Genomic DNA, 14,589 nt, shown 5'->3' with positions numbered 1-14,589 from the left:
GCAGAGGCCAGCTTCACCAGCAGCACACCGTGGCCAGAGATCTGCGCTGCTGTTGAGATGCAGCTTTTCAGGCTCATGGCGTGGCACACCCAGCAGGACAATTTCCACCTCAGAGTTCTGCAGCTCTGCGCCCGTATCCTGTCAGGTCACATGCCTGTGGCCCTGAGGACCTACTTGCATGCTGGTGGGGCCCGGGTGACAACTTTGGACAGTGGGCCAGAGAACCAGCTCATCCCAGAGACTGCCTGGGGAGCCTGTGCTGCAGATCTGAGCAAACTAGGCATGGAGACGACACCGCACAAGAGGAGCTGAGCGTAAGCAGAGTTTGGGGAACCTCCCCCGGTTTAGCTGAAAGTGCTATTGCAACGGAGACTCCTGTTACCACCTGTAACAGGATGGGACCACCTGGAAAGAGCTGATCCCCGCTGGGACCATTACGCAATGCAAAGCTGACAATAAATTGGCTTTTTTTAACCAACCCTCTGTTGGTGAGTGTCTGTGCAACACTTTGTTGGGGAATGTGGGCAGGTGGCAGGTTGCCGCCTGCTCAGACGCAGAAGCAGTGGGGCAGCACTTTGGGGGGAGGTAAGTAGTACCAAACCACAATGCTTCCCCTGACCCCTATTTCCTTTCTTGTCCAGCTTTCTGCTCTGCTTCCATGTTACGGGGAAGACGCCTCTGTGCATGTATACCTGACGGGAGGGAAGGAGGGCAAGTGAGCCAGACCCTTCTCAGCAGTGACCACTGACAGGACAAGAACCAATGAGCACAAACGAGAAAACATGGAATTCCGTCTGAACCCAAGAAAGCACCAGTCCTGGCTCTGAGGGTGCTCTAACACTCACACAGACTGCCCAGGGAGGTTGTGGAGTCTCCAGCCACCAAAGTGGTCTGCACAAGGTCCTGGGCAACCTGCTCGAGGTGGCGGTGCTTGAGCAGGTGGGCTGCCCTCGGTGGACTTGGGGCAAACCAACCCCGGGGTGCCTGACAGCATTGCCCCGTGGTGACCCCTGGGGAGGTGGACATGATGGTCTTCAAGTGCTGAGCCCTCTGTATGGGGAACAAGCACCAGGAGTGCAGAGCATGGCTCTGGATGCTCTGCTTGCTGCACCGGCAGGAGGCTTGGGCACGAGCCAAAGCAGAGCATCGGCTTGGGAGCTGGAGGCACAGCTAGGGCAGGGGCAGGAGGCAGCAGCGTCCTGCAGCACCAGGCACCTTCTCTTCTGCAGCCCCCCATCACCATTTGGAAACAGAGTCTCACCAGCACAGTAAAGGCAGAGACCCTGCCGTGGAGAGCTGCCATCCCGCCACAGGGATAGACACTGTCACCCCCACACCAGTGTCATGGAGGCACCAAGAGCGCTGTCATGTCTACGAGCACAAAGGCAGCATCAAGGGAGCCGATCCACCTCACAAGGTGGCAGAGCAGGAGTAAACCATCCACGGCCCACATCACTTTCTCTCACACGTGCACACTTTGGGTGGTCTGCCTACAGTCACAGGCAGACAGAGCAAAGGGTCTAGAGGGGTCCTGCGAAGGGACAGCCAAGGGAACTGGGGCTGTTTAGCCTGGAGAAAAGGAGGCTGAGGGGAAACCTTATCGCTCTCTACAACTACCTGAAAGGAGGTTGTAGTGAGGTGGGTGTCGGTCTCTTCTCCCAAATAACAAGCAATAGGATGAGAGGAAACAGCCTCAAGATGTGCCAGGAGAGGTTTAGATTGGATATTGGGAAAAATTTCTTCACGGAAAGGGTTGTCAAGCATTGGAACAGCCTGCCCAGAGAAGTGTGGAGTCACCGTCCCTGGAGGTATTTAAGACATGCAAATGTGGTGCTGAGGGACATGGTTTAGGGGTGGACTTGGCACTGTTCCAATTGGACTTGACGATCTTAAAGATCTTTTCCCACCTAAATGATTCTATGGCTCTTATTAGATAAACTTTTCATTGCTTTGACTTCCCGTTCATAATCATTTCACAACTGCTTTGTGCATTCTAGCTGTATTTGTGTCACCTACCATAAGCTTAAGGAAGACAGGAATATTTTGGGGCAAGCATATCCATATATTTACAGAACACTACCTTCTCCTTAAAAAAATATCCCCAGAAAAGCTCAGAATCCCATGTAAATGCAAAGCTGATTTTTATAACCTCATAGAGAGAAAGAAGCTACTTTGCATTTCCCAATGACTATTGGAAGGTAAGAGTATGCATGCAGATAGATATTGCAGAGCAGCCCCAAAGCTGCCTAAAGGACCAACACCTCACTTTTACAGGTGCTCTTCAATCAGAGATGAAGAGAGAGGGCTCACCTCAGGTGTCCATTTACAGACATCTGCAGCTTGCTGAGTATCCAAAATATTTGAAGGGGACTGGCAGATAAGAAAAGGGACTTTGAGGAAACCCAGGCCCTTCCAGGGCAGCAGTTTGAGGCTTCCCACAGAACCTGCAGTCACATTGGACTATTACTAGACAAGTTCAACATCTCATTCCCAGCCGTATTCTCTGCTCCAGAGAGCCCATGGCAGGATTTTTCAACCCCTTTGCCTCTATCACTGGGGAAGCTGGAATAGACTAGCTTAAGTTAGAGCTCTAAACACTTTTGTATCTAATGTCAGCAAGAAGAATTCAGATCTGCTTAAAAGGTAAAATAAAACAAGTGTACCAAAATCTTACATAATTTCTCACCAGTTGACAAAAAAAGCACTTCAAAAGGGTTAAATTTTCCTCAACGTAAAGATGAGACTCTGTTGCAGAGGAAAATTACTTTTTTTTCTGAGGTTGTCTAGTTAAGGATGCTCTGTCCAGAAACCTATACTTCTTCTATAAACATTTAGGCTTTAGAAAATGAAGCAACTGCTACATGACCAGCTAGAAAATTGTAAAGCTAAGGCAGAACCCAGTGCGATCCTACACGTGGCATTGAATGCCACAGGTCCGTTTATGAGGGATCTGCCCACGGAATAAAATTTTTACAAAATGGTGTACTGTAGGGTCTCTTGCAGCAAACATACTTGTATTCAATGATCAGGAAAAAGGCAAGTTAACTTTGCCAGCTAAATGGAATTGACTGTGTATCAAGACACTAATAATAAAAATTAAAAGAAACAGCTCTATGGGAAAATAACGGAAGATTGGTGAGGATGATTGTAAACATGCTCAAGTGACTTGCAGCTAGGGTGTCAAAAACAACCTATATTATACTAATTGTTGTTTAGTTCTGTGTGTTTGACAAGTAGAATATCTGTGTCTAGATAACATAGGCCTGTGATAAACTCAGAAGCATCTTATTGAACATGCTTGAGATTCCTGCCCCTCTGTGGGAAAGATCAAAGCACAGTGGAAAATTATGCCTGCAAAAATCCCCAATACACAGACAAAAGTAGCAGGTTTGAAAGCTTTTTCGCTCTCTAGCAAGGACCGAGCTCCGTGGTGCCTGCATCCCCGCTTGTGTGCCTCTGCCTGGGTGCTGCTGTGGAGATCCCCCCTTTCGTGAGGTAATGAGAATAAATTTGCTCTTTGCATTTCATCTGAGGTTTTGTGGTTGTTCCTGCGTCCCGCCTGTGTCAGCTCAGACAAGCGCCTAAGAGAATGTTTATGCATACAAACGATAATTATTAATAAAAAGTCTTTCCTACACCCCTACTGAGAACACAAAATAAAGTAAGATTTAAAAGAAAATGAACACTGCCGCCTAGTGAGCAGGATGGAAATCCACAAGTCCAAGCCCTTCTTTCTGGCTAGTTTCCCACAGGATTCAGACCATGGCTCCCCCAGTTAGACCTCTCCCTTCTGCTCTTGCTCATGTTTCTGTGCCACCTAGCACAAATGCAGCAGCTATATATGAGTACAGGCTAGCACTGTGCTGGTACCTAAGTGGAAGAGAGCAGTCCCTCTTGGGTGACTGTTAATGGCCAGCACCTTTGAATAGATCTTCTGCAATAGACAAGGGCTTTCAACAGCTAGCAATATTTTTTGAGCCTTAAACGTTTCAGTGGAAGCATGGTGGGTTTGATATGTTTCTATCACAACCAAGAGAACTTCAGAATCCCCAGTCCTGAAAGACTCTGCCAGCAATTCAAGCAGAGATGCTTTCCTCCGTGTTCAAACTGAAGTGTGTTACTACCTCTGGTTGAAAAAACTTGCAAACCCTCAAAAGAGTGCCTGAAGCAAAGGGGATGAGCAGTTCCAACGACCCACAGCTAAGCTGGGAGCTGGATCCCAGCTGTCCCAGAAAACACACATGCAGTGTCTGCTGGGCATCAGCACATGGACTCTAGGGAATGTTTTGTTTATGTATGTTTCCCGGACAATTTTTTTTTTAATATTTCCACAGGAGAGAGAGTAGGAAATTTAATTGATTAAAAAAGCTCTTCTTGAAGCTCAACAAGGAACAAAACCATATCTACTCTTCATTAACAAATGCCAGTGAGACTTCTGACCTTCGTTTAACCTAGACGAATGGCTGCACATTCTCCTCCCAGTCAGATCAAGACTGCTGATCCTGGGAAGCTAGAAAATATCATAGAATCCTAACCAAACAAAATATTATCCAACCATCTGAGCTCATAAAGAAAAGAGATCCCTTCATACCTTGTTTCAGAATTATGCCATTCAGCTAGTATAAACTCTTGTTAGCCTCGTGCAGATGTAATAAGCTAAGAAGAATGCTTGCCATAAGGTGTGTTGATGTCCAAAGGTTACAGTAACATCCTTCTATGTTAATGATTTTAGCTAGTTCATAAATGCCATGAGTAGATGCCAGTCAACACTTTGAGCAATCGAAGTGACATAGGATTTTAATGCATCTGATAAATCAAATATGGTGGTCACCAAATACCAGTTAGTAGTCCTGTACTAGTCAATTTTTACTTTCAAGAAGGCTGGGATTTTATAATTTCCTGTCAGAGCCAGTCATGGCACGACTCAATGCTATAAACCAGTCTCTCTGTTGAAGAGAAATACACTTCTTTGATCCACATGGAAATGCATGTTTAAACAGTTCAAAGAACAGCAAGAAGTATAGAGCACAATTTAAAACGCAACAAGAGAGAGCAAAAGGAAAGTTGGGCAATACAGCTACAGCAGTTGCAACAAACTTTCAGAGCTGTTCCATCCAAAAACCAGTTTGCCTGGAGGGTGAATAACAGTAAGATACATGAAAATAAGAGTCAAATTAAAAGAAGTTTACAAAAATAAGGATATCCTGGGCAACTCCTGCTTTCAATGATTCTGTTTATTTATTACAATAAGAAGAGCAATGTAAAAAGTTTAAAAGAAAAATAATCTCAAGAGAAAAGAAATACTTCTGCCTTGATTTAGTGGAAAAGTTAATGCCACCTGCTCCAAGGAGCTCTGGGTACCAAAACTGAGAGGGTTGCTAGACTCAGTGCAATGTGGCTATGGCCTCAACACCTGGGTACTTCATTATGCTCTGAGCCTGCCTGATCACCTTCCCCTCCAAGTAACAGACCTCCAGAATCCAATGACTCCGTAAATAGGAAGGATGGGAGCATAGTCCGGCTGCAAAAGCCTCCTTGCTGAGTGACTTCCCTGAGCAGCAGAGGCTAGAGTTGCCAGAAGTGAAATCATTCCTGTGGCCAAAGAGGAATGTGTGACAATTTTTGGAACAACTAGACTGTTGTACAAATTTTGGTCAACCAGAACATGTGGAAGTCATCAGTGTTGACCCACTGTAGCCACTGATGTAAGAGCCACAGGCTGTCTTTCCCTCTTTGCCACTTAATTTTGCTGCTCTAGCACTCTGTCATCTAGATGACTTCCTACCTCACCTGTATGTAAAATGGACCTCTAACAGCACCACTGAAGGCAAACGGATCAAATCATAAAAGTGAGGACTCTTCATACAAGTAAGCCTTGTCCCAAGGCTTCACAAGAAGCTTCAAAGTCCTGCTCTAGAAGTGTGAGTCCTACTCTTCATATGAATAAGACTAGCATTGTTCTAAATGTAAGGTACAATTTTAACTTAAAAATTAAGCCCATCATACTGAAATGCACCATCTTTTTGAGCTATAAGTCTTCATAAATCCCCACTGGATTATGTTACTGGTTTTCTTTGTGAGTTTGAGAAAGGATGTTTTTTGAGTGAGGATTAAGGTATGGTATGATTAAGTCTTTCTACCATTGTTCCACATGCACCACAAAATCCTGATTTAAAACAAAAATTAAGTCCACCATACTGTAATTCCAAGACATCAACTTTTTGATCAATAAAGGTTCATAAATGCCAAACCTGGCTACAATACTGGTTTGGGGTTTGTTTTTTGGTTTTTTTTTTTAAGCTTGGGAAGGCATATAAGTGATGTTTTACATTCAGCTCTAGAAGGATCCAGTTGACAGCACTGGGAGTCTTTTATTTTTCTACATTTTAGTTTTAATCCTTGTAAAGCACATGTCACGGTTTGAGGCTGGGCCTGCCGCTAACAAATGACAGACACTCTCTACTAACCCCTCTCCCCTCCCAAAAAGGGAAAAGGAGAGAGAACAAGGGTGAGAGACTTTACGGTTTGGAAAAGAAAACTAAAACAGCTTTAACGAAACAGTAACAATAAAAGAAAAGATAATAATAAGAATAAGGGAATAATGAAATATATACAATATGTACAAATATAGACCAAACCAGTACCGAACCCAACTCCCCCCCACCCTGATGACAATACGTCACCACCACGCTGCAGGGCTGGCACTGGGGTAGTCCCAGGCTGGACTGGCAGCAGACAGGGACAGGATGCAGGAGCTGGACTTGGGCACTGGATTCAGGGATGCACAGATCGGGATCGACGATGGAAGGACAGAGTCCTCCTCAGTTGTCGGCCATCGAAGAAGAGAGAAAGAGAGCGAGACCCTGGTGATCTCTCAGCTTTATACTGAATATGACGTATATGGGACGGAATACCCTGTTGGTCAGGTTTGGGTCACCTGTCCAGTTCGCTCCTCCCTGTAGGTGCGACCCTTTTCACTCCCGGCACCCCAACACGGAGCACAAGATCTAGCAGTGACCTTGGTCGCTGTAAGAACAAGTATAAGCAAGGGCCTCTCTGCATCCCATTCCTTGGTACGAACTATAAACATCAAGACTTGTCACTGCTGGAAGCAGTCACTGTCTGGAAAAACATGCTGCTGTTTCAGAAAGTGCCGTTAGAGGAGACTTAACTGAAAAGTTAAAGCTCTAAAACAGAGTTAGTTCTGATTTAGCCCAAACCAGGACAGAACATCAAGAAGATGGAACTACATAAAGCAAGAATACAACTTCATAATAAAATACACTATAAGAAATGTTGAAAGATTACTTAAAAATGTATCAAATGCTTATCAAGATTATTTCAGACCATGATAAGGAAACTTCTGCTCCTACATAGGAATCCTTCTCCCTTAGTCTTCATAGACAGTAGTGCAGATGTTAGTGTGAATTGGCATTCACCTCCAAAAACTCTAACCTGTTCTAGACATTCCCAAGCAGAGGAACCATTCCATCCACCTTCTATGTAGATCTCTGCTGAATGAGAGGTCTCTCATCTTGGGTAAGACTAGAAAGAAGTAGGATCTGTGACACACATCTGCACTTCTTCACGAATCTTGCTGTCAAAATTTACCTGAACTTTTTAATGTACAGAAAATGAAGTACAGATGTCAGGGCAGATTTGGTGAGTAATTACATGCAATGCTGCAAATACTACTTTTCAAATAGGCAGAAAAATAGGAAGATTTAAAGTCAGCTCTAAGATTATATCTTAAGCATTCATACACTGGGAGCAGTGCTCTAGTGTGATTGATGATGATTGTCAGCCTACATGTTACTTTTTATTCGGATTTGTTTCATTTAGTGGTGTTTACAAAACCAGATATTTTTTCTGAGTTTTGCCAAAAAATGCAATGCTATGCACACTTTCATCAAATACTGAAGGAACCTTTCTACAAATAACAAGACTGGAATTGTTAAAGCGCCCTTGTAAGCACAATTAGTTATCAAAATAGAAATACAGAAAGAAATGTAATTTCCATCCACTTGTTAATTCATAGCAGAGCACACAACTGCTTTGGCATTTGTACAATTGGAAAAAGTTGACATTTGCAGATCTAGATGTGGGACGACAGCTGGGTGCATACAGCAACTTTCTCAAATGGATTTGCCACCAATAGAGAAAATTATTTTCCCTTCACAACTGATACCTTGTTGGGAGGCACTGGTCACCTTTCTTTTCCATCCACATATTCATGTCTTCATGTGACCACTTTATCCTAAGCTTCCAGCCCTCCAGCTGTGCCACACATGACATCGCTCTTCAATGATCAGTCTTTTCATGAAGGAAAGGAAAGCAGGCATGTGCTAGAAGATAAGGATAGCTTTGACCCTTTAAAGGCTATAAGAAAAATCATTATTGTTTTTCAAAACCAAAGCCACTGACCTGTGAATGTTCATCAGGCATAAAGTGTGCTGTACACCTCTGCCTGCACTGCCACTGCCCAGCAAAGCCTGACAAAGCCATTGTCTGGGGCCAGGGCTAGAGGCAGCTCCACTTGGCTTGGATCAAAGGTAGAAGACATCTCTGTAATACCAACACACCATAAGAAAAACCAAATACAATTAATTTCAAGCAACACGCAGAAAACAGAGGTGTTTAGCAGAATGGAAGGGAACAAATGTAAGAAAGGTTATGTGCCCATGTGCACAACAAAGGGTTGAAGGAAAGGAGAGAAGCCCAGTAGCTCACACACACTCCCTGCGGGAAGGTGCTCTAGACCCACTCCAGAGTGCACCCTTTTACATGAGTTTTCCAATTTTGTTTTGATGTTTGCCACAGGAAGTAGCTGTTGGGTGCCAGCCCAGGACAGTGACACAGGTGCCCTAGGAATGAGGGGGGACGGCTGCCAAGGCTGCACCCCAGAGAGCAGAGCCCAGAGACCTGGGAGCCAGGGGAGCAGCACATGCGCCCTGGCTGCACTTCCTGCGGTCTCAAACAGCCCTTACTTGAGGCAGGAGCAGAGGGTGCCTAGGTCACTGCCCTCCACCGGCAGGACCTGCAGGTTTGGAGCTCAGGGCAGAGGCTCCGTATATGTCAGGCTGCTGTCACCAGTTTGGTAGCCACCACAGGAAACCCCTCCAATGGCTTCCCAGGGGTTGTGGCACTTGTGGACTCAGGTCTTCCCAGAAACAATGAGCAGCCACTGCTGGCAGCACTGCCCATAGCAGAGAAGCTGGGGTTTTCTTGCTCTCAGGTGCTGCTGTGGGAATGGCACTGGATACCCGTTCACTTCCTTGTCCAAACAACTGCCCTACTGGTATACAGTCAAGACATCTCTTTCTTATCCTATGATCTGTCTCTGTCTTGCATGAGAAAATAAATCAGGGTTTAGGTTATAAGTGTACTATAGCTATGTTTATAAACACTATTTTTAATACAGCAACAGTACTTTGTTCAAACAGCAAACTTATTTATTAAGACAGGCTATGTAGAAGGTACATGTAAGGCATTGTTTCCATTTGGAATGTCTGTGTCCCTCTCATTTTCTTGAAAAGTGGCTGTTTGCCATATTAGCAGCTTCCTATCTTGAAAATTTGGACATCCTTTTTATTTTCACTGCAAGCAGAAGAAAAATATGTTAGAAGAAAAGCACTACACTTGAATTTAACAGACTCTCCCATGTCTTTTTATGTGTTCAATTAAATGCAGCGATGCATTTAATTGCATCACTTGCAGCAAATATTATGGCAAAGTAACTGTGATGCAAAGATTAATGAATCACACACACAGAGTGAGTAACTTACCAGGGAGAGCCTCACATCAGGCTTTGTTATCTATAAAAGCCTGATAAAGCCATTTGCAAATCTGAGAAGTATCAAACCACATGACAAATCTCACCATGAGGACAATATGTCCATCACAAAGCACTAATGCAAGTCAGACTTCACAGTCCCTGAATCGGGAACAATTTCCAATGCTTACAAAATTTCCCGCTTTCATGTGGGAATTCAGTGCGAAGGGTGTGCATCCTGATGCATCTGTGCATCTCAGGCTTTACTAAAATTTTAATGTGTGCTTCTCTGAACATTGGAATCTTCTTTAAGGAAATTTTAGCCAAGTGTCCCTTAGTTTGGGAACATTAAAATTTTTTTTGGAAGTCCCACACACGGTACTTTGCGGTGTTTCATTTATAAATCTCCGTTTATCAAGCACATACAGATACAAAAAGAAAGTGATGGAATCCAAACGGCCTTAGATCTTCAGTTTGCTTCCCTATCTTAGTAGAATCAAGCTAGTTTCCTCCTCATGAAATTCAAGAGGCTGATGATTACCCAAAAGCAGGGACAATCTGTACTAATAGTTGTATCAAGGATCTTTTAATCAGAAGGTAGTGGAGCAGATTAGAAATATGAAAGGAAAAATCAAGCCCAGGGAACGTAAAACAGATGTAAAGATGCAAGGAAAAGTTCTGGCTGAAGGACAGCCCTTATGCTAAACTCTGCAGAGGCAGCTCAAGCTGCTACATGTTTCAAAAGAGGTGCTTGTGGTGCTGCCAGTCTAGGTTTAAATTAAGGTCAGCGGTTGTCACTGCTACTGGACACTAAGTGTGGAAGAGACCTGGGATTTGCGTTTGAGCACCCACATAAGAATGGTTTGCATCCAAGCTTTAAAAGAAAAAAAAAAAAAAAAGGCAAGGAGGAAAGAAGAGCTTTGGTCTTAACAGTGAATAGGCTGCACTGCAGAACCAGGATGGGCAGGGTCTGTGCTGCACCTTTGCTCCAGGTGTCTCATGCTGTTGTGGATCAGCCACAGCAACCTCTCCTGCAGTACTCTTGGTGCACATGGGGCCCTCCAGGTGCCCAGCGTCTTCCATGGCCAAAAGAGCCCATGGACGGTACTGCCTTGGCCATCAGGGAAGCACAACTCCCTTTAAAAAGTCCTTTAATGGGCTTAAACATGGGCTGGAAGTGACCTCAAATTTGCTGTTGAGAATCACCTAAGTTAATTTACAAGTGACTTTTAAAATTCATTATGGATATGCCCACATATCTGTTTCTATGTCACCACATTACACTATTTATCTCAGCAACTACTGGTCATGTAGCTTGTTAAGGAGGGCAGGAAGATCTCTTTGTTCTCTCCTTCTAAGGAGCGGGACGGACTGTACCTTAGACTCCTTGAAATGACCATTGCTTATGACTATGAACCATTTTTCAAAGCTGAAATTCTTCCAATAAGACAAAGTGGTTTTTCCTTGTGTTCATGCCAAGTCAAACACTTCAGAACAACAGCTCCAGACTGAACTAGAAAGCCACTAAGTATGCAAACTACTGAATTATTAAAGAAAAAAATCAGGATAGTATCTGATCACCCTGTGTCCCTTCAGACTAAACCACATGTTTATAAGCATGTAAGATGCCAGCAAAAAAAGAGATGGTTAAGATAAAAATCTATCTTGTGTAACTGGATTAAATCCCGTGTTTCACACAAAAAATGTACATTACATCTCATACTAATGACATGTAAGCACCTCTTTTCTCCCTTTTTCACAAATTGTATTGTGTGTGCCCTTTGCTTCCTTGGTTTTTGTTTATTTCTTTCCCAGACTGTAGGTTTCCTGCTCCTCCTTGCAATTTGTCATTTGCTTGGGTAGTTTGTGATGTACTCTGGTGAAAATGTTACCAGCTTCTGCAGATCTGCATACCTTTAAACATACTTTGACACACTTCAGCACTTTCTTTAAAATATTATTTCCTTAAGTGTCCTTTGATGTCTTTGACACTTTCCTTATTCTGGCACATGTTCCCTCTATCTTGGTCATTTGAATTTTGTAAATTATCTGGTCACAATTAATCTTTGCCCTGCCCCAAAGTCAGAAACATATTTCAGCCTTCCCTTTTTTTGAGATCTACCTGTTTGTAATTTTATAAATGTCAATCACGGCTGTCTGCTACTCTCAGTTCTTCCCTCTGCTGGAAACGGAAATTCTGTTATTTCATTAATATAAATAGCCTTTCACCATCAAATTCAATTCGCAAGCAGTTCCTCTCAGTTTGTACTGAGACAATGCTCTATAGAGGTTTCCAGTCAGTCATCATGAGGAGTAAAAATGCTCACTAAGTACTGATTTTCCATGTTTTCAATTTGCTTAAAAAAATTATTAAATTATTTAAGAATAAAATACACTCTCAAACATCAGGTGACCATTTTCCTGATTTTTAGACAATCTGAACGGTAAAATAGTATTTTTTCCTAACATTTGGCATTCTTACTGTTCTCTGTGAAAGGAAGTACAGGAGATTGAGTGTTGATGTAAACATTTTGTAGTAAAAGCTGCATCTCGTTGGGCATCTTTCATGTTTTCTGATGGAGAGTGTGGAAGAGTCCGGCGTTACATTTAATGGTAGCATGGCACTGTATGAACATGACATACATGTCCTGTGAGATGCTCCTCCTTAAGAATTACAAAAGTGAATATTCTGTACTTCCAGCTAACTGAATCCAGTCTAAGCCATTTACAGGTATCCCGATAAAATCTGTTTTGCAAGGGTTTGACAGTTGAGAGGACACTGATAAAACTGCAATTTAACAGAGCCTGAATGATCCAAAGCCAATAATCTATCAGTTAGGTGGGATGTCAGGGTGAGTATTTCACTTGTGTACTGGGAAGGGGAGGTTAGGATATCAATGAAGTGACTACCTGTTTGAAAGGCAGAGCACACACTCGTTTGAGTAGGTCTCTCCATCAGTCCCACAAACTGGGTTGTAGTCCCTTGGACATCCAGGCACACCGTACTTGTAGCAGGCAGGCTAGGGAAGACAGGTACGTAACACATGTAAGATGCACCGTTTGAAGTGGGTCTCTGATCAGCTCCTGAAGAATACTGGCACGCTCATGCACAGAAAAGAGCGCTCAACGGGAGCTGGCATAGCAGTATCTGGGGCCACATTATCTTTCCTCCTTGTACGGGGATTTATTGCCTCAGGCTTGGCTTCTACTGCCCGGCACGGCCTGAGCTGCAGTGTCAGGACACAGGCGTGCTACAAAACGCAGCTCCTTGCAGCGCGTCCCCGTGAAGGGCAACTGCAGATCGGGCTGGTCAGAGCCGGGGACCACCAGGGCATGTGTGCTGCAGCCCCTAGAGGGAGGGTACCAGGCTCCCGCGGTCCCTCAGCCGTGGGGAGACCCTCCCCTACTCAGCCCCCCAGCCAGGGCCAGGCGCTCCTGCCCGGCGTCAGTCCCGGAGCCCGGGGGAAGGGGCCGCCCTGCGCCGGGAGGCCCGGCTGGCGACACGGAGGGCGGGTGGGACCGTCCTTCCCGGAGACGAGGGGGCAGGCGGCACTCACCGGGAAGCTGGCGAAGGCGCCGGGAGGCGACAGGAGCCCTGTGGAGAGCAACCGGCGTTAGCGGCGCCTGGTCTTGCCCGGATTCCCTCCGGCCTCCCCCGGGACCAGCCGGTGTCCGGTATCGGTCCTGTCCCCGACCAGCCGGTGTCCGGTTCCGGCACCCCCCGACCAGCCGGTGTCCGGCACCGTCGTGTGACGGTTCTTGCCCCTGCCCCCGGGTGGCTGATGCCCGATACTGGCTTAGATTCTGCGGCCGCCCCCCCAAGCCGGCCGGTGCCCGGTACCGGCCCGCTTCCCCCTTCCCCGGGACTGGCTCGACTCCCTCGACCGCCACTGCCCCGGCGCCGCCCGCCCAGTACCGGCGAGGAGGGCGGGGAGCAGCACCAGCACCGGCACCGGCACCGGCACCACCATGTTCGCGAAGGGAGCAACGGCGACGGGCGGGACGGTGCAAGAGCGGCGAGCGGATCGGTGCAACGGCGGCGAGCGGGACGGTGCAACGGATGCGGGCGGGACGGTGCAACGGCGGCGGGCGGGGCGGTGCAACGGCGGCGGCGGAGCGCGAGGGCGGCACGGGCGGGCACCGGCGGGCACGGGCGGCAGCTGGGGCTGGGAGGAGCTGGGTGGCACTTGGGTGCCACGGGGAGGGGGGGGATGACCTGGGGGCTGAGGGCCCGTGGGGCACCCACAGGAGTGGGAAGGCCCCGGGACATACCGGAGAGGCAAGGAGTAAGGACCCACCGCAGGGAGCGGTGGCACACGTGGGGCTGCAGGCGCCGGGAGAGGTGGGGAGGGATGTGCTGTCGTCTTACCTGTGGGTTTGGGGAGGGGGCAGAGGCACCTCCAGGGGTGGAGAAGGGATAGGGACCCTCCCTCGGGGTGCTGGGGCAATGTGCGGTTAGGGTGCCCGTGTGCTGTCCTTGGCAAGCAAGCCTGTGCCTGCCCTACCACCAGGTCCCCATGGGATTGCTTATCCTTGCCATTTCCACTGAGAACCCCCAAAACATCCAGTAGTCAGCAACTAACCAAGCTCTGCTTCTGCCATGCACAGAGCAGTGCAGAAAGCTTTAACCTCAGGGTGGTGCAGGGAGGCAGGAGAGTTAAAGGTGGGCACCCGGCTTTAATTTCAGCATTTCCCAGGCTTCCCTGCTTGACTTCACCTCATTAGCGCTGCGCTTTGATTGCAGAGTGTCCTGGGCAACACGGGGAAGTTGGAAATACGTGCGCAGTGCCATGTGGCTGTTAAGGCCATAGCCCCTG

General features: G+C 46.4%; 1 protein-coding gene across 1 annotated transcript; it reads right to left on the bottom strand.

The window, feature by feature from the left end:
• Positions 1 to 9,551: 9,551 nt before the first annotated feature.
• On the bottom strand, positions 9,552 to 13,743 carry LOC104342007 (trypsin inhibitor ClTI-1). The gene is made up of 4 exons (XM_086464621.1): positions 13,689 to 13,743; positions 13,330 to 13,367; positions 12,683 to 12,792; positions 9,552 to 9,597 (listed from the first exon to the last, which is right to left on the bottom strand). Exons 1-4 carry the CDS (start codon positions 13,741 to 13,743, stop codon positions 9,552 to 9,554), a joined length of 249 nt encoding a protein of 82 aa, XP_086320747.1.
• Positions 13,744 to 14,589: the final 846 nt, after the last annotated feature.

This window comes from Leptosomus discolor, chromosome 4 (assembly GCF_034619465.1).
Source record: "Leptosomus discolor isolate bLepDis1 chromosome 4, bLepDis1.hap2, whole genome shotgun sequence".
NCBI lineage: Eukaryota > Metazoa > Chordata > Aves > Leptosomiformes > Leptosomidae > Leptosomus > Leptosomus discolor.
The sequence above is the reverse complement of the archived record's forward strand: the minus strand, read 5'-3'. Positions and strand labels throughout refer to the sequence as shown.